Below are 27,477 nucleotides of genomic sequence, written 5' to 3'. Positions count from 1 at the left end.
AACATTTACATTAACATTTTTGTTAACTTTACATGATTATGCTAGGCAGTAGACAACAGACCACAGAGCTAACAGAGCTGTAGAATATTAGCGAGAATCTATAACCGCTTACTACTTACATTAACATTTTGATTTGCTTAAAACTTAACTTTAGCTTTACACGATTATGATATGTCTAGAGACCAGACAACATAACAGAATTGTAGAATATTGGCGAGAAACTATCTGTCTGACTGACTTTTCTAGGCAGTTTATACAACTTCAGAGTTGTCTAATAAATTAAATTCAAGTTAATAATTATTCTCTGCTTTATTCTATTACAGATTTTTAACCAAAGGATTTGAGGAAACCATCAACAAGCATTTTGGCATATGAAATTGAAAGTGAAATTTCATTTCGGCTCATAATCAAAATTTCAATTTGAATTCAAACCAAAAAACAAAACAAAACAAACAAAAAATGCATTAAAATTAAAAAAAAGAAATTTAAACTACATTAAATGAATATTAATATTATTAACATATAAAACATAACGGAATAATGTTTAATTAATTTGTAAGGTAACCAACAAACAAACAAACGGAAGACAAAGATTTTTAAAATTAAGCCTAACATATTAAGTAATATTATATTGCTAAACGCTATATGAAAAACATATTCTATAAAGCTGCAACTATTTTTTATATATATAAACATATTAACAAAAAAATCAACAACAACAAAGAAAAGCAAATCAAATTTAAAGCAAAAACAAGAGTACAAAATTCATAAGCATCAATTTACAAAAATCAAATATTAAACAAAAAAATATCACAAAATATCAACAAGCTTAATATTCAACAACAACAAAAAAACGTATATATAAATGAATTAATAATGAAGTAATTAAACAAACAACGCATACAAAATACAAATTTACAAATTACAAATTACAAATTTACAAATTTTTCTAACAAGTCGAAGTCTGACACACAACCACAGCACAAGAAAAAAAGAAAAACAACAAGAGAAAAAGTAAAGTAAAAGTTAAAGTTACAAATTTAAGCAACAATTAGCAAATATTAATAAATAAATACAAGTTTTTGCATAGCTGCCGTTTACAACAAGAACAACAACAACAACAACAACAAAAAGCATCTATAACCACGAAAAAAGTACAAAACATTTTGAATTTTCAACTTACAAATTTTTAATAACAATTTAATAGTAGCACTTTTACAAAAAATAATAAATTTAAAAAATACTAAAAAATAAAAGCAACAAAATAAGCATATATTTATATAAACTCTAAGCCAGAATTAATATTTAAAACAAATTTACAAACTAAACTCAACAAAAAGCACAAAACACGCAAAACCCGTGAGTTCAAAGTTCAAAATACAAATATAAAACAAAAAAAAAAACACAAATATTACGTAAAAACATAACGAAGAAAAACTACCTCAAGAGAGCAGTGAGCGTGTACAAAAAAAAGTAATAATAATAATAATAATAATAACATAAGCACAAACAAACTGTTTATATGCTTGTGTACAAAATATATACATATATCTATATTTGAACTCTGCAAACATCCCCGCACCTCCTTCCACCCAAGAAGACAAACCCGCGCAGCGCAGTGGCATATGAGCTGCGCAGCCATGCGAGCCTGCGGACTTAAATGGCGTCTACAATAATCGCACAGAGCAGCACAGGCGGCCCCGTCGATCCGGCATCGGCAGCTAACGGCAGCGCCAGCAGCAACAACACCCTGCCAGCAATATCGGCAACAGTCGCCTCGGCAGCTGCCGATCTGCACAATACGCATCTCAATCAGCTGAGCAGCCTCAGTCAGCACTATACGTCGCCCTATCATCATCATCACTACCAGCAACAGCAACAGCAGCAGCAGCAGCAACAGCAACAGCATCAGCAGCAACATCTACAGCAGCAACATCACCAACACTACCAGCAACAGCAGCAGCAGCAGCAGCAGTCGCAGGCGGAGCAACATCCTCAGCATTGGGATTACTATGCGCGTCAGCAACCCGCCGCGCCCGCCAACAATAGCAACAGCAACAGCAGCGGCAACAACAACAGCGGCAACAATAATAGCAGCAGCAACGCCAACGGCAGCAACAGTGACAACAACAACAGCAACAATACAAATGTTGCAACACCTTTGGGCAGCAGCAGCAGCAGCAATGCTAATGGTCCTGCTGCCAGTGGCAACAATGGCCACGGCCACGGCCACGCCCATAATCAGCACGTCCACGGAGGACATAGTGATGCCAACAATGCCGTTGCTGCTGCCGCCGCCGCCGCCGCCGCCGTCGCAGCAGCAGTAGGCGCCAACGGCAACAACGCCAACAACTCCAACTCAAACTCAAACTCGAACGGCAGCTATACACGTCCCTGGGAAATGGAGTCCAAGGACAGCGTGCCGCCCCAGAACCAGCCACAGACGCAGCCGAAGAGCGGCTTTGAGCCCTTCTCAAAGCTGCCCTCATTCCAGAGTCAATTTCATGGCTACAACGATCAGCTAATGCCCGATGGCACGCCCATGCCCATGCCGATGCCCATAACAGCAGCGGCCGCAGCAGCAGCAGCCGCCGCCGCTGCCGCTGGAGCTGCCAGTGCCAGTGGCACAGCCGGGATGAGCTCGCTCCAAACGGTGGCCATGTCGCCGGCCAGCATCTCGGTCAGTTCGCCCGGAATGATGAGCGTGGGCTCGCCGCTGACCCAGCTGCCGGGCATGCAGACCAGCATAACGCCGCCCTCGGGCAGCTTTACTCCGTTGGGCGCACCACCGCCGCCGCCGAATGCATTTCATCACATGCATTCACATCATCGGGTGGCCGGAGCCGGAGTCGGAGCCGGTGCGTATCCGCTGATGCCGGCGGCAACAGCCGCATTTGGCGACCTACAGCTGTATCAGCCGCTGGCGCCAGGCTTTGCGCCGCTCATCAAGAAGGAGCCGGTGGACGCGGCTGGCGGCGACTATGACTTGCTAACGGGCAGCATGCTGCTCAAGAAGGAGGACTTTGATCTCAGCAACAGCAACACGCATCTGTCGCAGCAACAGCAGCAGCAGCAACAGCAGCAGCTGCAGCTGCAGCAGCAGCAACATGGGCACACACATCCCGGCCTGGGCGTGGCTGTGGGCATGCATACGCCCACATCGTACGACGGCAACAACAGCAACAGCTATCCGCATGCCGCCAGCAGCAGCGGCAGCCACACGCCGCACACGACGCAGCCGCTGACGCCGACGCCAACAACAACGACGCCCCTCAAGGTGGAGAAGCTGCTGCAGTCGCCCATAGCGCGGCTGGATGCGCGCAAAAAGGAGCGCCGGAAACAGCGGCCCAATTCGCTCGAGTCCAGCGCCGAGAGTGAGGCCAGCGGCATGGACGTTGATCCCAGCGGCGGCAATCCCGGACAGGTGGATGCCGTTTCCAGCACGGCCAACTTCAAGAGCCCGCTGAGCGCCCTCGGCTTGGGCGACAGCAGCGATGCGAATGCCAATGGATGCGACAAGCAGGTAAGTTCAGCTTAATGGTGCGTCCCGGCGATAACTGGCAAACGCTGCGAATAATAGGAACACCCACCCACCATGACCTATCACCAACACCAACAACGCCAACACCAACAATACCAACCCAATGCCAACAACCACCACTCCACCAACAACTCCTTCTCTTCTTCCGCCTCTGTTTTGCAGTCGAAGAAGAAGCGCAAGCGCTGCGGCGAATGCGTCGGCTGCCAGCGCAAGGATAACTGCGGCGAGTGCGCCCCCTGCCGCAACGACAAGAGCCATCAGATCTGCAAGCAGCGACGCTGCGAGAAGCTCACCGAGAAGAAGGTAAGTCTACATATTCACACATTCATGCATGTATTCGACATGGCCAATCGGCCATTCCATTCAGTTTTCCCGCGATTCCCAGGCTCAGGTTCAGGTTCAAGCTCGGGCTCTGGGTTGAGGCCCTGGGCCTGGCTCAGGTCTACGAGCATCCATTCAAAAAAGTTACTCAATGAAATCGACGCACACTTGTGCATCTGCTCAACGGCAACAGCATGATCAACGGTGCCTGGACCAGGCACAGTGGTTAAAATCAACGATCATATCATAAGATATGATATTTCAAGATATTTGTTAAATCAACTATAATATCAGGTTTCGGGCATATAATATACACATTTACAAACATTTTTGGGTTATTGTAAATCTTTTGGATCTCCAACCTTGAACATATCTTAGATATTCGAGAGAGAGAATCTATCATATTCATATTCATATTCATTATCATATTCAGGCCTCAAAATTATCTATATTTGCATTCAAAGATAAAAATTTAACAATTAAAAAAAACCGACCCATTTTCTCGAGTAACCGTTCTTGGAGTCTCGTCTAGTACAAAAAACACCCAACCTCACACCTTTTCACTTCCCAACACTGTAAACCAAAGGGTTGCAGGTCGAGTGGGTTGAGCTAACCAAACTTAAATCAAAGATATTATCAATTATTTCCTTGTTATTTGAAAAACTATTAATGCTGAAAATTCATAATTTTCATTTCATTTTATAAACAAGCAAATATTTGTTCGTATGGTTCGTTTTGTGGTGGTTCCACTGTTCCACTGGTGGTTGCCAGTGCAAACTGGTTTCCTCTCCGTCGCTCGCGGCCACGCGAGTTCGCGCGGTCTTGCGCTCCAGCGGTCAGTCACTCAAGATTTATGTCAGCACAACAGATGTTCCAGTCGCAGCCAGTGCAAATTAATGCGCCCATCCTCTGTCCTCTCTGTTCAACGTCCAAATGCATTCAACTGTCTCCGCCTCCACTTTCGCCTCCGCCGCGCCCTGTGCCTGGGCCGACGTTTAACTAGTAACCTACAAGCTCGTGTGTGTTAGTGTGCCCTTGTATGTGTGTGTGTGTGTGTGTGTTTAAGTACTTGCGTACGTGCACTTGAGTGCATTTACAGCATTCGCGTATCCTTAAGCTCGCCAGCTTCCCAGGCAGCTGAGGCATTCAGGTTGCATTGCGTTTCGAAATCACTTAAGAGCCTAGCCGCAGGCTGCGCATATCCTTAAAGAAAATCAGGTTACACACGCAAATGAATCTGCATCTGAAACTGGGCCCAGGCGGATCCATTTTGGGATCTCAAGTGGTGGTTATGCGATGTCTTCATATGAGCTGCTTGACAAGTTCATTGGCCGAGCACGCCGAGTGCAGGCGAGTTTCAAAGGACTGTGGAAGGACTAACGAATTCTTTGTTGTTGTTTTTTAGAACGAAAAAATTCGGATGTTTTAAAATCGATTTGCAATTCTATATGATATATCTGTCCTGCTCTAACAATTTGTATTTACCGAAGCCATAATTAAGGTCATGTCCACAGACGGATTCGCTTCCATTTGAACGCGCTCGTACGTTTTAAAATCAAACGTGGAAGTGGAAACAGACAAGAAGTAGGAATAGCAACAACAGCAATGCGAATATGCCGTATGAAATAAAACAACAATAAAAACGATAATAACGAAACGAGGCAACAGCAACAGCAAGCAGCAATAACAACAACAGCTACAACAAAAGAAAAGCAAACGTCGTTCGCAGCCGCTGCCGCCTGCAGGAGCAGATGTTCACAATATACATATACAAACGCTGCTCGCACACAAACTTACACACACATACAGAGTCAGACGAAGCGACAGACACAAATAAATAAGCAACTGAGCGCAACGTTTTGTCTCGCTGCCACGATCAACGCCGGCAGCGAAAGCAACAGCAACGCGCGCAGCGCTGCTTGCTGCGGCAGCAAACAGGAAACCGAAAAAGAAACGAGCACATCGAAACAGCCGGCATGCGCGAGAGCGAGACAGCAGACAAGATAGTTAGGAGAGCGGAGACAGCGCGCGAGACTGGTCACACAATTAAGAAGGAGGTTGACAGGAGAACGCGGACAGCGCTGCGCCTGCGCCTGCACCAAGCGTCACAAAAGGTTGTCAAACAAGAAAATGGCACGCAAAGAGACGAAGCTGTCCGCTATCTCTTGCCGGCCCTGCCCCTGTCTCTGCGCCCGTTTCTGCTCCCAATGACGACACACATAGATAAAGTTGTAAATTTTGCAGTCGCTGCGCCATCAGTTGACATGTCAATATATACTCACACACACACGCACGCACGCACACACACATGCATAAGTTGTAGACGGGGCAGCCATGGTTGTTGGCAGCTCTTCCTTCCGCGCTTGCCACACAATTGACGCTTTATTTTATATCTTCCTCTGCTTTATCATCATCATTATTATTGCTGCTGTCCACCACCACGCGCCCCGCTACGCATGTCCCATGCGTCGCCCGCCGCTTGGGAGGCGACTGCAAAAACAATACGCAAGACACTGCACAACAAAATTTTAATTATTGTTTATATTTGCACACATATGAACTAACAGAAATCTTGTCTGAGAAAATAATCGAAGCCTTGAGAGCAGAGCGCATTGCGATGTATACTTTTATGTTTTCAATGAAATCTTCATCATTTGTTTCTTAAATCAGGGAAATAATCGTTGTTCAAGTCAAAGTTTTCTCTTGTTGTACGGTGTTTGGGTATTCAATTTGGCAATTAAATGTAGCTTTTGATTAAACACATGTTTACGTTCCTGTTCTACAAGGCTATTCTACAACATAATCTTCTTTTACTTAAGATTGAAGCTTTACAAGCTATGTACCTAAACACCTCGTATGTTGTGTAGTGTACGCCGCTGGTCTCCAAATTGTTGTTTCACAGTGTTAATATGTACACAGACATATTTATAATAATAATAATATTGTCGTCTTGATTCTTTTGTTTCGCGGATGTTCTGTTCCCATCGCTGGCTACAGCTGGTTGGTTGGCCATATTTTCGGCATATTGTTGTGATTACATATCGATTGTTGTTGTTGTTTGTTACTTGTTGTTGTTGAATCGAATGCGGATCAATGCACTTCTGACTTATTGCTGCGGTATCTGTGCAGCTCTTGTAATTCGATATGCGCCTTTTGCTGTCAGTTTGGCGAGTTTTTCAGTTTCGGTTTTCGGTTTCTGGGCGAATGGGCAGCTGGTCACACTCCAACCGGGCCCTCGAATGGAGCTCGTTGTCTGTTTTTTACTTTCACAAATCAGGTCCGAGAAAAAATAAAAATAAAAAATAAAATGCCCGAAGCACAAGTCATTAACTTGGCTATTTGAATTGAGGGATGCTTCCTGTCGCAGTTCCTTTTGGCGTGTTCCTTTGCTAGCCTTAAATATGCAGTTTTCTTAGGAATTTTCTCATTAAAACGCTTTTTTCATTTCGCATTTTCTGTTCTTCCTTCTTTTTTTTTTTTGGTCGTCAAACGACTGGCAAATAAGGCAAATCAACAACAACAACCAAAAAAAAAAAAAGAAGAGCAAATATTAAAAGGCGTCTGGTCTAAAGAAAGTCGCCAAAAGCAACTCCCCCAAAAGGCGGCAACGGAACGCGAGTCCAAAGGCAACCTTTGAGGGGCTTTGGTTTGGGTGATTGACTTCGTGGTGCCTTGGGTGCGGCTGGTGGACTTTTTCGCATTGTACTTGCCCAAGACTCTTTCAATTTCACTTTTGTGGCCGCCCGCTGTTGCCCCGCCTGCTCCGGCAGTTGGCAACTTCATCAAACTAAATGCACTCCACTAAACTAACCCTAGCTCTAAGCCAGCCCGAACAGCTTAAAGGTTTCACTTCATGCATACCAAATGCGTGCGTTTACAAAATGCATGCGAGCCATGAAAGTATCTCGCACTAAGTACGCGCCACATATCCAGCAACAGCAACAACAACAACAACAACAACAACAACAACAACAACAACAACAACAACGGCAACCAGCACGTGCAACCACGGGGAGTGCAATGCTCCTACTTGAGCACACACCGTTCGTGACATACTCCCAGCACCAGGACTCGCCCTCGTCCTCGTCCTCATTGCTGCCTCAGGCCTCTGGCACACATCCACTCGCAGGCCCAGCTCCCATATTGGCACGTTGGCTTGCAAACTCCAGGAAAACAGGATAACGTACACATACACACACACGCAGAGAGCGACACACTTGATACTTGAGCAAATGTTGTTGTTGATGATGAGCTTCTTTTTTGAGCTTCATTATCGTCGATGTGTGCATGTGTGTGTGTGTGTGTGTGTATTAGTATCTGTGTTGTGCAATCTGATATTATGTCGTGGTCTTGTGCTTGCTCTTGCCTCGCTTCATGCATATCCAGTTGCAAGTTGCCTCTCTCTCTCTCTCTCTCTCACCCCTCACTCCCTCTCCACTCTCTCTTTCTCTATAGATAAGTAAAACTCTGTTCTATTTCTTTTTTGCAAATTTCTGGCAGTTTTCAGCAATTTTTGCAGCTATAATTGACGCTTCTGGCCAGGTGCTCTTCAGTCCCACAATATTGCTTGAATCAGTCAATTTGTTGCTACAATACACACAACAACACACTCACACACACACGCGCAGAGAAGCATGCTCCTCGAGGCAGAGATAGAGAGTTCATTGCACCAAATGGAAAGACAAGCTCATGAGCCGCTGCGTCCAGTTGCAGGCTTTGTGTGTGCCACAAATCCGATTGAATTTTTGTTTTATTTCCTTTGCGTTGCTCCAAATGCATATTCATCTGTCGAATACACACACACACACACACACACACGCACACAGATAGAGACAAACATCTGCATTTGTTTCTCGGTTGCCTGCACATCTGCTCGCATTGTTCCTTTTATTTTTCCTGTTTTTCTTTACTGAGCCTCAGCCTGAGCTCCGGCTGCGACTGCTTTATCCTGCTCTCTAGGATTTACAACAAACGTGCCGTATTTCTGCTGCACTTACTTTACTCCATGCCCACTCTGACATATTCATATTTGATGCACGCACGCTTATAAGTAAATATCCCATGTGCATCAAGATATTAACATATATGATAGACAAAACTATTTGCCTGTTTGGCGAGTGGGGGACAGTGTAACTTTTAAGCAGCTTATGTCCAACTAAAAACCACAGTTTACCATATATGAGAGATATGCTCTATACGCACACAAATATGTATATATATTCATTTATATATATGAATTTATCCATCTCTCTGGCTCTGTATTTTCAAATTAAAACTCTATTTCATAAATGCCTGTCATTGGTCATATATAGATAGTATATGGTCCTTTTTTGTTATTTTCTCGTTGGATTATATTATTTTTAGTTGTCTCATTTAATTCGAATCGTTGCGAACGGCTCTGCACTCTCGAGTGTAGGTTGCTGCTGCTGTCATGACAGCCAATTAGAGGGTTTTATTTATATTAATGCACATGTTATAAAAAACTTTTTCGAGTGTAATTAAAACTGATTTTTTTCTCTCTGCATAAATATGCAGGTGTTTTTTTTATTGCGCTTAATTTTAATTACAAATTACATTTTTTATACCGTGCACACATGATTTTAATTTAAATACTTGTTTTCTATTTAATTGCAGGAACCCAAAGCCAAACCCGTATGTATTCACATTTGATACCATGTTTGTATATTATTTAACACATTCATTTGAATTTCATTTATAAACATACCTCAACCCATTTAAATTTACGTTACACATGCAAAGTATTTAATCAGAATTAGATAACACAATTAACAAGATAAGATAGTTCAGTTCCAAGAAGTTCGTGAAGTTTTATAGATATGCAAGGCATAATAATATGAATTGTGTGGCTCGAGGACTTATCAAGTTTATGCTTCGAGTTGTGTATAAATGAATTATAGCTAATTCTTTTTTATCAATTTTGTAAAAGAGGCTTTAGCTTAGGAATACCTTACTTATCATCAGCAAATTCCATACCCTGCTCCAGGCTAATAACCCTGAATTTACTTGTGCAGGAACCTTCAAAGCTTTGCTTAGTTAACTCTTTCAATCTTTTACAGATCATTTTCCGGATCACAGAATCTGTGTGAGATTTTTATATTACTTTTTTTTTTAAATAATTTCTTGAGTTATTTGACCTTGAGCATAATGTCTGAGGCGTGCGCCGAGTGCCCGAATGGACCCCTATAAAATATTATGCAAATAACTCTTTTTAGTTTCTCATTGTTTTCGGCCAATGTATCTATGTATCTGTTGAAGCTGCTGTCTATCTATGTGCTCTTCGCTTTGTGTGGCAGATTCTCTCTCTCTCTCTCATTTGGTTTTTTACCAGCACATTCTTTTCTTTTTTTTATCGGGCGCATAAATTAAATAATAAAACGATTATGTGTGTGTTGGTGCAATTCTATGCCTATATGCTGGAGTGTGTGTGTGTGTGTGTTGTCTGTCTGTGCAATTGAATGCTTTTGGGTTGTAGTTGCCTTTGTTGCTGTTGCTGTTGCTGTATTCATGAAAATGATTTGCTGCCGTTGCCTCGACGGCTGCATATGTACACGATGGTTGTTGATGGGCTGTTGCTGCTGCTGCTGCTGCTGGTGGTTGTTGATGACAATCATTCATTCGACTAGTCGAAACTGTGTGTATATACGTGTGCACATGTGTGCCCAGGCACATTTATATAAATCTGCGCTGATTATAATGCGTTGTTAAATTTTAATAAATAAATTTTCACATCCTTGTTAAGCGCACATTGAATGCGACAACAGCAGCGCGGCAATCGCGGCCGCGACCGCGAACAGCAAAAACAAGCCGTGCATTGATTAAAAGGCTAAAAACAGCCAGCGGAGCGCTAAATGCAAATGAATGTTACATAATTGTGCAAGCGACGCAACGCTGCGTATACTTAATGAAGAATTTGCATGGCAAACGGCAAACGGCAAACCTCAGCCAACACAAGGCTAAGCCCAGTGGCCAAGACGCCTCATGCCTTATCCTTGTAACTAGTTAAAGGACAAAAGTACCGCATTGTCTACTCTCTCTCACACACATACACACACTCACACACACACACAGAGGCGTGCGCGTGCACGCACACTAACGAGCAGAAAATGCGCCACTGCAATTTCACTTGGCGTTAAAAATTGCAGTGCAAATGATTTTCGCATTTGCTCATTTTAATGAGACTAACTGCAAGGAAAGCCAAAGACAAAAAAAAATAGAAGGAAGGGGCGTTAAACAGGGAGCACGATAATGAAGGCCAGGGGTTAGGTGGGTTGCAGGGTTGCAGGGGAGACTGCTGCAAACGAGGTTAACAAGCAGCAGCTGGCAGTAAATAGATATGCAATTAAGCATTCTGGTTATTGTTTATTAATAAACAACAACAATAGCAAGCGACAGCTCAAAGCCAAAAATAGCAAATACGCCCGCTAATTGCCGGGGCAACCAAGAAAGAGACAGCAAACGGCGAGAGAGAGAGAGAGAGAGAGAGAAAGATAATCGGACTGGCACGAAAAAGAGCGAAAATATTTTTCCGCTTGCGACCATGCGTTGCATTTCAAGGATACAGGATACAGAAACACACACACACACACACAGAAACATACACATTCACATATTAGCACATTTAACCCTTTTTACATTTCTATTTTTGAAGTGCATTTCGCCCTGCAAGCGGCGCATTTTACTGTCCGTTGGCTCAATTTAAATATCAACGATGCATGGCCGAAACGGTCAGGGCAACTGGCTTAAATACCCTGCAAAACAAGAGCGACAACCACATTGCATATCTATTTCAATAATTAGATATGTAACTGGCGGCAGAAGCAGCGAATTCACAGTGAATGCTCTCCATGACGGACAACTCCTATAACAGAACAAATTGACAGAGAATGTGAGGTGAAAGCTCTCATGACGAACAGTTCCTATAACATAACAAATAGATAGCGAATATGCAGGCAACGCTCCCATGATGGATAGTTCCTGTAACATAACGAATAGATATGTAACAGGCGACAGGGTCAGCGGACGTACAGTGAAATCTACCATGATAGACGGCTGCCATAACAAATTTTGTCTCCAAGAAATAGGAAATAGGATTTCTAGTCAATTAATAGTTATCTTTTTTGCAATTGGCTGTCCAGCTATAAGAATTTTCACTGTATAGAGCTCTAAGCAGCGCTTACTTTAAAGCATTTGCAAAAATATTGAAATTAACTTTGAACTCAAATAGTTATTTCGTTCCATGCCTGAACTTATTCACAACCAATTTTGGTGCGTGGCATCTTTCGGGTCGAACAGTTGCAAGTACATCAATTGTACTTGTTGGTTTTCTCGCAGTGTGTGTGTGTGTGCAAGGTGCAATTGCAGCGCATTTTTCAGCTTGACCGATTCGTTGAGAGTGCGACCTTTCGGTCTCTAGCAATGCGGCAACAAACCTGGCACCCCAGCAACCGAATGAAACGAAGCGTTTGTCAGCTAAACAGCAAAGGGGTTGTGCACATAGCTAAATAATAATACCACACACATGTGGACGGACACAAGTGTTGGCTGTTTCAGCTGTTAGCTTAGAGGGTCAGCAGGTTAGAGGTTACGTGGCGGGCGCCTAATTGCAACCAAAACTAAATAAGAGCTCAAATTAAGCCCATAAGGCAACAGACACACACACACGAATTCGGGGGGTTTCGTGTTGCCGCAAATCCCTTTAAGCGCCAAGTCAGCCCGAATCAGAATGAAAACAAATAAGAAAACGACATTTTCAATTTTCAAAAATGTTGCAGCTCCTTCCCGTCCCAGAAAACAAAAGAAGAAAAATCAAGAGAATATGAAAAAGCTGAAGTAAAAGTTTGCTCCCAAAGTGCCTATCAAGCAGCAGCAGCAACAACAACAATAACAACAACAACAATAATTTGGCATATCTTTTGATTGCATTTTGACAACAACAACAGCAACAACAACAAGAACGAGTACCAGGTTTTTGGCATATTGTTACAAAAACAGAGCCGCACTTTGAAATCGATTTTTGATTATTTTATGTTATCATTGCGTTTGCGACGTTGTTACGTTCCAGTTTATATACCCCGTAGCATATATGGTGTTTGGGCATAAGCGACTAAGAGTTACAAGCTAGAGTTAGCAGAGCCATAAATAATTCTTGTTGGTTCAGTTCACAGATTGACATTTATCTAATTTGGCCTGAGAACATAAGTGTTTGGGTAGCCAGTTGTACATACATCTTTAAGCTGAGTCTTGCTTAAACAAGATATGCATTTCTTTAAGCCAAACCATTTTTGATTGTTTAGTTTAGGTTGTAGTTGAGTTTTGGTTGCAGCTTGGCTAGTTCCTTAAAAATCTTATAATACATTGCAACTTTACGCTTAAGCCGATTCAGTTCTAGCCCGGTTTACAGCCTTAATTTGAATACCTTTCAGTCAGCCGAATGTCAATATATATTAAGTGGTCTCTCTTTTCTTGTAATTCTAGAAAAAAACTTTATTTGTCTATCATATTCATCAACTCGTAGAATTTTCTAGATTTTGTTAGTCCTTACCCTTTACATATAGTTAGAATATAATATGCCATGCATAGCACAACCCCAACCAGATATTCTCTACCCTTAAACTTCTATCACTTTATGCCACAATGCTTAGCCGTCTTTCTATAGGATATCCTAATATTCAACATTGCTTTTCGTTTATTTTTGCTTTTCCTGTGAGCCCTCGCACTGTTGTAAATTCAATTTAATTTTCTTAAATAATATTTGAGACAATTTCGCATGCATTACGCGTTGAGTTTGGAATACAATTTTTGTATTTTCCGCCAGTATATTTTCTCATGTTTACTTTCAATAACTTGCGTGGGGCTGGGGCGGGGCTACATGGGTGCAGGGGAACTGAGGGGTACAAGGGCAGCGGCTGTTACTCACGCCATATTCGATTCCACGCCTGAACCTGACAACAAACAAACAACAACGACAACAACAACAAAAAAAGACAGCCAGAAGAAAATTTCGTGTTGTTTTTCCTATTTATTTTTATTTATAGCTGAGAGCCTGTTCTCTTTTTTTTTGTATTTCGCGGCTTTTGTTTGTCGGCGCAAATTGAAAACATAATTGAAACAATAAATTCGATGCGCTCTGCCAGCGCGAATATCTCTTCCAGCGAAAGAGTTGCGGGCCATTTCCATTTCCATTTTCAATTCCAATCAGCGCTGTAACGTGTTTGCCAAACTAGGAAATTAGCTGGCAATACATTTTTCCAATACATTTCACGCGCTTCAGCCAACTTCTGGCTGAGAGCGAAAAAAAAGAAGAAAATCAATTTAATTTTCTACGATTTTTTCTTACTTTTTCTGCTGTATTTTGACTTTGAGTCCAACTAAAAGTTGTGCCTGCCTGGTCGTGGTCCTGGCCCTGGTCCTGCTTAAGTCCTTGGCTTGGGTGCCGGGCAACGCAGTCAAACAAGTCAAGTCATTTACTAAAGTACGAAAGTCCTGGCGTGCATAAACATCCCTTAACGGGCGCTGCTGCTGCTCCTCCTGCTGCTCTGTGGGGGTGGTTTAGAGCAAAGAGCACGGGCATAAAAACGAAGAAAGCTGCAAAAAAAAAATTATAAAGAAATGTTTTCAAAAAGGCAGCAACAAAACAACGACAACAGCAGCAACAACAACCTGCAAATAAAATGCGCTAAAAAATTTCACGTCACGTAGCTGGCGCTAGTTGTTGTTGTTGTTGTTGTTGTTGTTGCCCGAAATGATGCCTTACATAAAAACGCTGCAGTGTAGCAAACACAACAGCAGAACTTTGCACTTAGCACGCATTCACACACACACTTACACACACACACTCTCGCGCACACGTGCTAACAAACAATTTAGCGCTTGCTGCATTTACAAGCCCAAAGTTGCAGCTTTGCTGCGCTCTGAAAGTTCTCTAATTGCACGCGCAAGGATATCGCCAGCCAAGAGTCCTGCGGAGCCAGCAACAACTTTGGGGCGGAGCACACGCATGCATAAAGTAAAGTAGTCGTTGTTGTTGTTGTTGCTGGCACATCATCAGCTATGCAAACAAATACGCATAAATATGCACACACACACACACTCGCACACACATACTTAGAAATGCGCGCACGCACTCTTTTTGCGGCACAAAACAAAATGAAGCAAAGCTCGGCACGCACAGCAGCAGCAGCATATGAAATGCTGTTAGCTCGAACGGAAACATGTGCAAATAAAGCAACACACTTCACATACGCACACACACGCCCACACCCACACTCACTCCCACACACAGACGCCTGCCACCTGCCATCTGCCACCTGCCACCTTTGGGGCGGCTCTTTGAAGCCTCAGCTTACGCATATTGCGTATACGCCAGCGTGCACGACGCACTGGAATGGCTACTGCTGCTGATGCTGCTGCTGCTACTTCTTATTCTTCTTCTTCTCCTTCAGCTACATTGCCTTTAAGCACTTGAACAACTGCATGACGCACTTGCTGCAGCAGGCAGCAGGCAGCCGCAGGAAATGTGCGTCTTCCTCAGCTGCCTTTGCCTTGACGCAAGTAGTTGACGCAAATATTTGCATTGCAGGCAACAGCACCCTAAAATACACCTATACATATGCACATATATGAGGCATATACTTGGCATTTCCCTCATCGTTGCACTTGCCCCACACACGCACACACACGCACACGCACACACACATGTACAGACTTGCATTTCTATTTCTTGCGGCCCCCCAAAGCAAGTTGGCAGCTGCTTTTGCGATTGTCGCCTTTGATAAACTGATGCTGAATTTCATGTTGTTGCTGCTGCTGAGCCACTTTGTCGTTGTTAATTATAAAAATGTTCCGTTCTCTTGTGGGGGGCGAAGAGTTTTCTAAGCGGCGCTCGAAAGTATGCTACACTTTTCAGCTGACGCCTTTGCCACTTGCTTATGTATCAGCAGCAGCAGCAGATTCAAGCACATATATGCTACAAGTATATACATGTAAATATATATATATATATTGTATGTAAACTTGTTTGTACAAATTGCAAGCAAGCATTTTATGCTGGGCAGGGCGCGGGGCGTGGCTCGGTGTGGCGCACAACAAAAGTTTAAGAAAAAGAAAACTGTGCAAATAAAACTTTTTGCTTTCGCTGCTGCTGCGTTGGCTTTCCCTGCTTTGGCAAAAGTCCTTGCCAAGGGTAAATGCAAAATTTACACGCGCGCACACACACACACGTACAAAAAGTACGCGTGCTGGCCAAAAGATGTTGCCGGAGCCGCGTCAAAAAAATAAAAATGCCAAAGCAACGAGTGCAAATAAAATGGCGAACTGTGCTGCCAAGGGGAGAAGCGCAGCTTTGATTTTCAGCTTAAGGATGGCCACGAGGAGGCGCCAAGTGGCGCTGCAGCTGACAGAACGCTCCACTGCACTTGACTATTATTGAAGTTACGCCAGAATCCTTGCACACAACCATGGCCAGCCCGCAACCATTGCCCGGGATTGAGTTGTTGCCGTTCTGCTGTTGAGAAACTTTCGCCTTTGGGGCTAGCAACAGCAGCAGCGGCAGCGGCAGCAACATCTTTTGCACTGGCATCCTTTGCAGCATGGCCCAGCCCCAACCTCGTCAGCATCCTTTGCATATTATAGCGCGCGACTCACACAGTTGCTGCCTCTGCCTCTGCCTCTTGCTCCTCGCCTGCCTCAGCCCTGGCAACCGCCTCGCCACTTTTTGCATTTTTTATGTGTTGGTAGGTCATTGTACGTACAAAAGCCACTTTTACTGAGCCACCAGCAACTGCTGCAGCAACTGCAGCAACAACAATAACAAAAGTCCATGCAACAGCAACTTCAGCTACGACTTTAAGATACTCTGCAGCGCTCAGTTCACGGTTTGAACCAGCGCCCTGCCTTTGGTTTCGCTTGGGGAAGCTGGTTTTACACATCTGTCAAACTTTTGATGAATTAATATAGCCTTCAATCTAGAATTGCCTGTTGTACTGAAAATATTGCCAGTCGTAAATATTTTCATACACAAAATGCAGGCTAAATTTGTTCTCTGCCCAAAACAGGCTGCTACCAAATATGGTTAATTGCAATCTTTGGGACAAAATTCATATAAACTTTGCAGCTCGCAAGCCTTTAATTTGTTTTGCTTAATTCGCTTCGTTTCGGCTGTTTTTTGTGCAACTAATCTGGTTAATTCGGAATCGGTTCATATTAAAGAATAAATAGGAACTACTGATTCGAACTGGTTCCGCTCAAAAGTGGTTTGAGGCTAATGCAATTTTTCTGAATGAATGATGCATAGTTTTTTTTGTTGACAGGCAGAAAATTGTGGCATAAAGGACTATAAATAAGGATACTTTTAGTATGATAAAAAATAATAACTGTGAAAAGAATTTATTATTGAGAAACGAGCCTTAACGTAACGTATTAATGATTTCCATTCTAGGAAAGTTCCGTTTTAGCCTTGAGCCGTTCCGTGAATGATGCTGTGATGATTCCAAGCATTACAAAGTATTCTACTCGGAGTCTGCCCTTCCTCTTATAAAGTCATCTATTCTAAAGCGAATAAATAGACAGATAACAACTATTTAAACAATTTATATTTATTTTGACTAGCTTTCGAAAGTTATTTTTCTTTTAAAGCCAAAGCGAATAATACATATTATTCAATGCAATCGAATCTTAATAAGAATATTCCTATTTTGTCTACTTTCCCTCCTTGAATGCCCAGCAGCATAAGCAAAATATATTTTATATGTTATGTCTTTGATATTGATATCGTTGCTTTAGAATCTAAATTTGGAAATCTTATGCTTGACTAACAGCAGGGTAAAGACAGGCGAAATAAACGCAAGCTGTCACATGTTCTCTATAAAAATGCGCACATCCTTTCCAGATCCTTCAGATGCGATGCAGTATCAGCAGCTGCGACTGCGACTGCATCGAAGCTGAAGGAGAAACTTTTCGCGCTGCTGCCAAATTAAACCAAATTTTTGTTGGCTCAAAGCAAGCTGAGTTGAGGTTTCTCTGCTTGCAGCTTGTTTTTTGCTTTTATTTGGTCAGCTCCTCAATGGGCGTTGGTGGTGTTGTTGTTGTTGGTGGGCGTGGGCGTGGGCGTGGTGCCGTTTCACTCTCACCCAAATACAATTTGCAGCTCGCTCTGTCAACTCGAGCGCATTATTTGCATTTCTTGTTGCCCGCCTGTCGAACCAAATGCGAAAACTTTTTTCTACAATTCGCTTTTTAGCTGCATAATTTGAATTGTTCAACTGGATGAAGTTGTTGTTGTTGTTGTTTCTGTTGTTGTTGTTGTTGTTTGATATGCAAGTGCAATGGGTTTTTAATTTGTGCACAAGCTTGGCAAATGCCAAATGCATAAATCATTTTTGGCTATATCACGCGACAAATTAAAAATTAATGCAACATCACAGCCGCAGCCCCCAGCTCACGCTGCCACGCCCCCCAAAAAATGACTGACTAGCAAATGCAGCTAGGCCTGCAGATTAACCAGATGTATGTGTATATATGTATATATATATGTACACATATAGAAAAGTGCGGGCATCATCTCCGGGGCGGCACAGTCAGCCCAAGCGACGGACAGTCGGTCCAACGATGCGGCACATTTTTATCGATTTTCCTCGCAGCTCTGGCAAAATGCAGGCATCGAAATAATTTGCAACCCCAAAACGCGTCCAAAACAGAGTTTTATTTCATTTTACTTCACTTCTTTCCTTATTTTTATATTCTATATATATATATGTGTTTTTTTTTTCGTTTAGCTGCGGCTGCTGCGTGGCACGCACTTTTAGAAAGTACCAGAAACAGTGGAAAAACTGAAAAGCGCAGAAGACCACGCGTAGCAGCCGCATAGAAGGATAGTGTGTGCGTGTGTTTGTATGTGTTTGTATGTGTGTGTGGCTTGTGGCAAAGAAAGAAGAAAGCAAAAAAATAAAGGAAAAAAATTCGCAATGGGGGTTGAAAATAAATTGCTTTTAATTTGATTTCAACTCAATTAAATCTACGAAATGGAATTTCAAATTAATTCATTTCCCGACTTGCCACATCCTTGATGTGCCGCCTGGCCCTCAGCTAATGCACTGTCATTAGCAGCAATCAGCTTTTCTAGGCCAAATCTAACAGTTTTCCAACCATAATGTCCGCAACACACACACACATGAGCATCAAGCTAATTTGTTGAGGACCGCATCGGGATCAAAATCCGTATACATATGCGCCGGACTTCAAAGTGCGCAGCTGTCCTTAATTATTTGCACGTTTTAATAGGCTTAATGATGCAGCTAGTATTTGTCTTGTATTAAGCCAATTGCTTTCGCTTGGGCCAGCTTGAAGCTGTGCTTAGACCACATTTGAGTCTGTAGGAGAACCCTCCTGCTGAAATGCAGATACTTATAACAAAAGGCTTGACGACTGCCTGAATTTGGCATTTATGCTTGAGCTCGCTTTTATTAGTAGAGAAAGTAATTTCCAAGAAATCTATATAATCTGTGCGGAAGAAGTGTTCGGCATTTTTCTCTACTTTGAACAGGAGAAGAGTTTGACATGTTTCTCTGTTTTAAGCTGAAGAAATGCTCGACATGTTTCTCTGCCTGCAACTGTAACAGAAGTCTGTCTTCCCTTTAAATTGGCACACAGCTTATAGCCAATAGTCAGCTTAGGTTTCGCTCAAATGAAGCTATATTTAGGCTGCATATACACTGTAAAAAACGGTGCTGCTGCTGCGGCTGCTTCAGCTGATGCAGTTCAACGCAGGCGGCAACCCTCTTGACGCCAGCCTGGCATTCAAATTGTGTCACAATGCAGCTACAAAATGTTTGTGTTGTGCCCCTTTTTTTGCGGGCAATTTTCATTGGCTTTTGCTGTAGTCGCTACCTCAACAAACAAACAATCAAATTGGCCCGCCCACACCCCTCATCCCACACCCCGCACGCCGCGCACAGCCCGCTCGGTTGAACTTGACCTTGGTAAATGTTTGAAGTGAGCTTTTTTAGCACATATCAAAATGGTTACATCTCAAGGGGGCTCTCGAAGCTTAAGCAGCAGCCAGGGAATGAGCGAGGGGGCGAGTCAGACTGGAAGAGAGAGCGCAGGAGGGAGAGAGAGGGGAAGGGCTAGAGATTGAGTAAGGTAGTTAAGCCAAGTGTCGGCATTGTCACCTCGAGCCAGCTTCGCGCCCCCCAAAAATGCGCCTCGCATTGACATTGAAAATTTCGCATCTAAATTGCGTGTAGCAAATTGACGATGACGCATTTGCCAACCCCCAACACCCACCCCCACCCCTCAGTGGCAAACAAAGTGTGTGTGTGTGTGTGTGTGTGTGTGTATCTGCAGCTATATATACGTGGGTATTTATGCAGGCATAGAGGCAGCACAGGGCTGGCTGCAGGGTTGGCTTCAATTACACTGCAAAATGAAACCCACCCCCATGACGCACAAGTCAACCCCCGAAATAAAAGACGCACAGACAGCCGCAATCGAAATGGCAAATATGCTATATACACAAATATATGTGCATGTATACGGACATATATATATATATATATGTGTGTGTGTGTGTGTGTATCTATAAGCCAGCAAACAGCAAATCCTGCCGTCAGCCATGCTCGCATGGCGTTGCGTATCCTGTGAATCATTCAACACCTAACACCAGAAGGCCAAGGCTGGGCACTCAGTCATTTAGTCAACCAGTCAGCTAGTCAGCTCGTCAGCTCTTCAGTCACGCAATCTGCCGCCACAGTCATAAGCTTCAAGGACGCAACACTGGGTAATCAGCAGAGCTGGCACATTTTGGGGCAACACCACGAAACTGATAATCAAAATAAACAAAGATTAACATTGCATGTGCGGGGTACAGACTGTGCCTCCGCCTGTGTCCCTGTCACCAGCCTGGCTCTCTCTCTGTCTCTCTCTCTCTCTCTCGCTCTCTCTCTCTCGCTCTCTCTCTCTCTAGGCGAAAGGTGCGTTTAACCTTGAAATTGTTTTGTTCTTGCTCACGAGGGCGCGCGCAGCATCAAGTTATGGCTAGAAAAATCGATGCTGCGGCTGCTGCTGCTGCTTTGCATGGCATTTTCTTGGCCCCCAAATAAAAGGGGTTGCTTGGCCCAATTTCGAGCAGGCATTTCACAGGCATTTGTCTGGAAGTAATTAATAATTTTTGGCACATTTATACGGCAGCAGCAGCAGCAGCAGCAGGTCAAGGCTGTCAATTAAACGCGCCAAAAGCGAGGGCTGCCTAGGCAGTTCAACGAACTCAGGGTAATCAAAGCTACAGGTAGACAGATGAGGCGGGGCGAGGGGACTGGCGGGCAACACATAAAGGTTTCGACGAGCGGGCAGCAGCCAAAGTCGAGGGGAACCACTGAAGGCGGCAGCAACAAGTTGGGTCTTCACTCCAAAGGCGGGCAGCAATACATCAAGCGAAGGGTTGCCGAAAGCCACGCACACACACACACACACACACACGCACACATATACATACATATATGTATATAAACAACACACAGACACGCACATTGGGCCCTGCCTAAAAGCGCTGGCAACTTTTTATGGGGCGCCCATTTGCTCATTATGATGACTACGTCTGCTGCTGCTGCTGCGGCGGCTGCGGCTGCTGCTGCTGTGCTTAGGCCAGGGGGCCAGGGGGCAGCGGGCTGCAAATGTGTCATAAAAGGCGCAACAGTCTACAGTCTGCATGTGCGGGCTTTTGGCATTTTGATAGGGCTACTCAGCTCCACTTTTTGTGCTCATTTCTGTTTGCCTTTTTCTGAGTGCGCGCGCGACGGCACCTACCCGAAATCCACTTGGCCTAGGTCAGGTTCTTAAATGCTTGCCATCTTTGTATGTATGTGTGTGTGCGTGCTTGTGTGTGCGTGCTTGTGTGTGTGTGTGTGTGTGTGTGTGCGTGTGGCCTTTGCGGTTTAAGTTGGCTACCTGTTGCACAGTTTTGTCGCCCTCGGGCTTTTTGAGCCTGTCCAAAACGGCAGCCGCAACAACAACAACAATATCTGGGCCCAAATTACGTCTCATTATTGTGTCGCAGCTGCTGTCGAGACTTCTTTGTTGGAGCCAGTAAAAAAATAAAAACAAAAACAACAAAAAAAAAGGCTAATAACGGCAATTAAGCCAACATGCGTTTTCAGTTGTTGGCGCTAATAAAGTCGACTAAAAAAAGTGGCAACTAAAAAATTGATTTCCAAATTGATTCAGTTTCGTCTGCAGCTCATAAACTGTCAGCGCCTCGGCGCAGGATGTGAGTGGCAGGAAAACAAAAAGCTGAGTGAAGACCAGGAGCAGGAAGCAGCTGCTGACTGCTGATTGCCCACGGTGTGTGTATGTGTGAGTGTGTGTGTGCGAGTGTGTGTGCGAGTGTGTGTGAGGGTGTGCTTGCCTATTTTTGGCCCAATTTCAGGCGACTTTTGTAGGTCGTCGGCCTTGTGGCACATCGATGCTTAGCAACGCCTGCGACTAACTCGATTATGTGTGGGTGTGTGTGCCTGTGTGCGTGTATTGGTGTTGCGTCTAGGAGCTGGCTATTTTTGAAGGATTCTTCATTTGATTTTTAACAGCTTTTGCTTCCGGTCGCTGTTTTTTGTATTCTTTACGCAACACAATAAAATTTCAAGCATATTATGAACAAAGATTTAGTAAACTTTAAGCCCTATCAATATTCTGTAGCATCTTGTTCATTTAACGCTTTAATTCATACTTTTCAGAAAATAGCAAATTATAATGCTTATTAACTAACTTTATATTAAAAAAAATATATATTTGCCGAGGCGCAACCGAACTATATCGGAAAAATATATATTAAATCAAAACTCGAGCCAGCAAAATACATATTTAAAATATGGAAAAGTCCTCAACGCCAGCAATAAATAAAGCATATATACTACTGTAATGAGACGACTTGCCAATTGAATTACCAATTGAAATAACACCACAATATCATTTTTTTGTAGTCCTCGCTAGCTAGTTAGAGGCTGAGCCAAAAGCAGAAGTACGGGCAAGTGGATTTCAAGTCCAGGCTAGTGTCTGCATGTTGGTTAGTTAGAAAATTTGGATTTATATCCAAATCTATAATTCCACTAATGACAATTTAAAGGTTAGCACGTTAGTTTGTTTAAGAATACACATACAGGGATTGAGCCCAAGGCATTTAAATTGAAAAGTGCATATGCTTTTAATTTATTTTGTTTCTTATAAATATAAATGTAATTCATAAATTATAATAGAATAATGAAAAGCTAAAAGTCTAAAAGGTAGAAACAACAACGACACGAATGGGGTATTTAATTAGCCTGTTCAGGCAGCTTTTCCCAATTCACAGCCTGTTTTGGTATGTAAATGGATCTAAGCCTTTTTCAAGCATAAATGAATAACTTATAGATAAAAATCAATTGAATTCTATATAAAGCTTACAAGTAACTTATAGATGCATATCAATTCTATATACAGCTAAATTCTGCATTCCAACTTTGCTGATCCATCTTTAACTGCATTTTAGACTTAATCAATAACCGTCTTTTCCCGTTTTAATATTCAAGAAATCAACGGCCAAGTTGTCCAGCTTTCAAATTGAATTCAATAAATCAAAAGCCATGTTTTCAGCTCAAATGTCTTTAGGCTTATGCTCAACTGTTTAAACATTTTTTAGTTTAGTCAGGCAGCTTAAACTAAAGTTTTATCAGAGATTTTTAGTAACAGGCGAAATGATATCCAATTTATGTGCACATATTATTTAAGGACACTTTTAAAATGGCCTTAAATAATGGCGCAATAGACAAGAGCCTATAAAATAGATGTGGAAAAAAAGATAATGCACTTGGGAATTCACTTGAAATGTTCTGTGTGAGGGATCAATTTGAATGGAGCCTACGCATCGCATCGCTCTGTCACTCTTCGATTCGCCTTCTCTCCGCCACTTGCTGTGTTTTGGGCACAACTGTACCCTGGGAATGCTGCAGCATATCAGTTTCCAGAAAAAAAGTCAGCAAATCACCTCTGAAAACTCTTAGCTTGACTAATTTTAGATCAACAGCCCCCAGCCCCATTTGAATGTGTGAGTGCGAGTGTGTGTGTGTGTGTGAGTGTGTGTAATGCGCACCAAAATCCAAGCCCATGTGACATCGACAAGATGTCGTCTTTGTCGTCATTGCTGCTGTCATTTCGGGGGGCTGTTGCGACTGCGCTGCGTCTGCGTCTGCGTCTGGAGCCTGGGACTGGCAACGGGAATGGGAATGGGACTGGGTCTGGGACTGGGAGCATGGCACGCTTGCAGCTTGCATTAAAATAATTGCTTCCGAAATGACAACTGCTGTTAAAAGTGGATGTGGATGTAGTAGATGCTGCTGCTGCTGTTGCTGCGGATGCCCAAGACATGCGCAGCCCCTGACGGAGATGTTCATGTTGATGTGCTGGCAACATGTGCTCCCGCTCTGCTGCTCCCTCTCTGCTCCCGCTCTGCTGCCGCCTGGTCTGTGTGCGCGCCTGCGCGTGCCAACATTGTTAATGTTGCCACAGTCTGCAGCCAGCATCTACGGCATCTGCCGGGCGTTGCTTATTTACCGTTAAGGCGCAGCCGTCTGTCACTCAGGGCAACCGATGCGCGGCACCGTTGGGACGGGGGCATTCCAGCAGCACTCCTGCGAAGCAGCCGCGTCCATTTCTACATAACATTGCCTGTTTTAGTACCCCAACCCCAACCCCAACCCCGACTCCAGCCCTACCCTGTCCTCGGCTCTTCTCTCCACTCCTCCACTCCGCCAGTTGGCGCTCGTCTGGGCCCATATGTCGCCTTCGTCTGCAGCGTCTATTTTTGGATGCCTCGCCTGCGCGCCTGCGCACACATGACACACCAACACACACATAAGATTCAAGCGTGTGTGCGTGTGGGCGGGCACTAAATTTCCATTTGGATTTTCAATTTTCCATTTACCGTTGCGCGTTCGATGCTCAATGCATGTGCCCAGCACTTTGCTTAATGGTTCCTGTGCGCTGAAGCACTTTAAGACACGGCTGCGTCTCAGGCTCTGGGAATTATATTTATGACTCTGCGCCGGAAATAGATGCCGAGTTCGGTTTTATATGAAGTCACAGCTATAAGTCTCGGAATAAAATATGTGCAGCATTTGTCATGCTTATTGGCATTAACTGAGGCTCATCTTACGAAAATATCTCGATCTCCCCGTCCTGAAATTAGATGAACGCGCTTAGCTGAGTGTAACAGATGCCGGGTCAATGACATTGGCTGTTATTCTTTTTAAATAATATGTGTAGATTGTTATATTTTGATTTTCATACTTAACTTGTTGCTAATAGGTTTTCTTTGTGTTTTGATTAATCTTGTGAAAAACAAAACCAAAAGAAACTGCCACACAAAAGCAAGCAGTGCTGCAGAAATCGCTAGCAAAACGCGCGCGTTAACAGTGGTGCCAATTCAGCTTGACATACAGACAGAGCACGTACTGCTTATTTTCAACCTCTTGTGGTATGCACGTACACTGCTTAAAATATACCAAATGCATTGCTGTAAACTGCTTTGGAAAACTGACAATATAATCAGCAGTAGTAAGCAGTTCAGCAGTTTGCTTCGGTAAGCAGTTGTGCTGTTTACATCGCAGGATTGGAAGTTCCTGTAAACAGCGCTAGTTGGTGTCTTGGCTATTCTATGTGCCGCAAAATCCAAACTTGGGAATTTTTAATTTTTATCCGTTTTAAACGCTTTAAAATTAATTTTAAAAATTAAATAATAATATTAATTAATTAATTATGCCTAGCAAACTAAAATACGCCAACAGCTGCAAATGAATTGGCTTTAATTAATGCAAAGTAACTGTTAAGTATATGTTGCCTAAATGTATTTTGACAAGTACTTGAAATTTAAGTGGACAAACAATTTACTGTGCATCTGACTGGCATATTAAATGGCATGAAGAAAGCGTAAAAAATGAAGAGCTTTCAAAAAGATATGCCGCTTTATGAAAACCCTATTCAGCTCAAGGCTTAAGCCATATTTATCTTTATATCTTGGAAATAATCAAGTTACTTACGAAAACTTTTGCCGTTGCATTTCTTCAACTTTCAGATCGTTTACGGCGCCGACGGCCAACCTGTTCGTCCAGACGCCAAGCGCGGACGCGGCAAGGGCAAGTCAACTGGCGCCAATGCCGCCGTCGTCAATGCCACAGCTGTGGCCGCTGGCAATGGAACACCAACAACTGGGGTAAGTGCATCCATCTGTTTTACTCCAACGTCAGCTACTGGTTAACGCCTCCAGCCACTTGACTTCGATTGCGCCACAGTCGCACTCGCAGTCGCAATCGCAATCACAATCCACAGGCCGGCACAGTCAAGCAAGCTAATTAAGTCACGCGGCAGCAGCAGACAGTTTGTCTGCGGTTGAACAGACCAAGTCCCAGTCTTTTACCCAGACCCAGACCCAGTCCCAGTCCCAGGGCCAGACCCAAACGCTGACTCAGTCCGCAGACCCATTTTGAATGCCTGCCGCGGCATGCGCCGCATTTTCCACGTCATCACGCCGGGGCATCCGCATTGTTTGAGCAGGCAAATGGGCAACAGGCTTCAGTCTGCCTGCTGCTACCCTCTATTCAGCAAAAGTTGAGTGCGCAAAAAGCCAAAGGCAGCACCAGCAGCAGCAGTGGCAACGGCAGCAGCACCAGTAGCAGCATAATCCATCCACCACGCGTTGCACGTAGCAAACTCGCAGAGTCAGTGGCAAGCGTTGGGGTCAACCATTTGCCGTTCTCTTTGGTAGCAATTTCATCAGCAGCCGCAGCGCAAAAAATCGGAAAAGGGCAGACAAAGTTATGCTCCCAAAGGCGGCCACTGAAGTAGCAACATGCCGCACGTAGCAAGACCCAAACACAGCCAGCAGCAGAGTCAGCAGCAGACCCAGACCCAGACACAGACACAGACCCAGACAGAGGCACAGACCCGGTCGAGCTAGCTACTTACGAGCATTGTTTGTTGGCCAGGCGGGAGGGGGTCTGTCTGCGACTGGGGAATCAACCATCGGTCCGATGGGTACACTGCCGGCAGCTAGACAGAGGCTGACATTGGGCTTTGACTTTGACCTTAGCCATGGCTTCGACACGCAACTTTCATACGCTGCCGGGTTGCCCGGTTGCCGGGTTGCCGGGTTGCCGGGCGGCCGGGCTGCCGGGTTTTCCCTCTTTCAAGGTCGTGCCTCGTAAAAAGTTGTCTAATTTAATAGTCATTCACACACTTCCTGACTTCCTCACTGCGTCACAGCCCAAAAACGAGAACCAGCTGCTCTTTTATCCCAAATGCTGTCATTTAATCTGCGATTATGTTGTCATTGCTTCGCTTGGCTAAATCTCTTTATGATATTGCGTGGGTTTCTCGTGTAATAATACGAGGTAAAAGTATTTTGGTAAAGAATGAAATTCAAAAATAATCAAGTAAAGCCTTCGTTTTTGAGGATAAAAAGAATTTATTTAAATTTCATTGAATTTAATAACTTATTCTCGGTAGAGCTGAGTTGTCTTTTGGGCAACTGAACTGCACGGTTTGAACCACAGTTTTTCTAGGCCCAAGGTTCTAAC

At 43.7% G+C, this 27,477-nt stretch overlaps 1 protein-coding gene across 1 annotated transcript in view; it reads left to right on the top strand.

Moving 5' to 3' along the window:
- Positions 1-1,453: 1,453 nt before the first annotated feature.
- Tet (Ten-Eleven Translocation (TET) family protein) overlaps positions 1,454-27,477 on the top strand; it is a 109,789-nt gene continuing 83,765 nt past the window's right edge. The window contains 3 exon segments of the mRNA XM_064689581.1: positions 1,454-3,844; positions 9,497-9,514; positions 25,977-26,114. Coding sequence (XP_064545651.1) covers positions 1,661-3,844; positions 9,497-9,514; positions 25,977-26,114 — 2,340 coding nt within the window. The 5' untranslated portion in view covers positions 1,454-1,660.

Source organism: Drosophila montana, unplaced genomic scaffold (genome assembly GCF_035044405.1).
Source record: "Drosophila montana isolate Dmon_TW-CO22-7 unplaced genomic scaffold, ASM3504440v1 contig_3218_1, whole genome shotgun sequence".
NCBI lineage: Eukaryota > Metazoa > Arthropoda > Insecta > Diptera > Drosophilidae > Drosophila > Drosophila montana.
The sequence above is the reverse complement of the archived record's forward strand: the minus strand, read 5'-3'. Positions and strand labels throughout refer to the sequence as shown.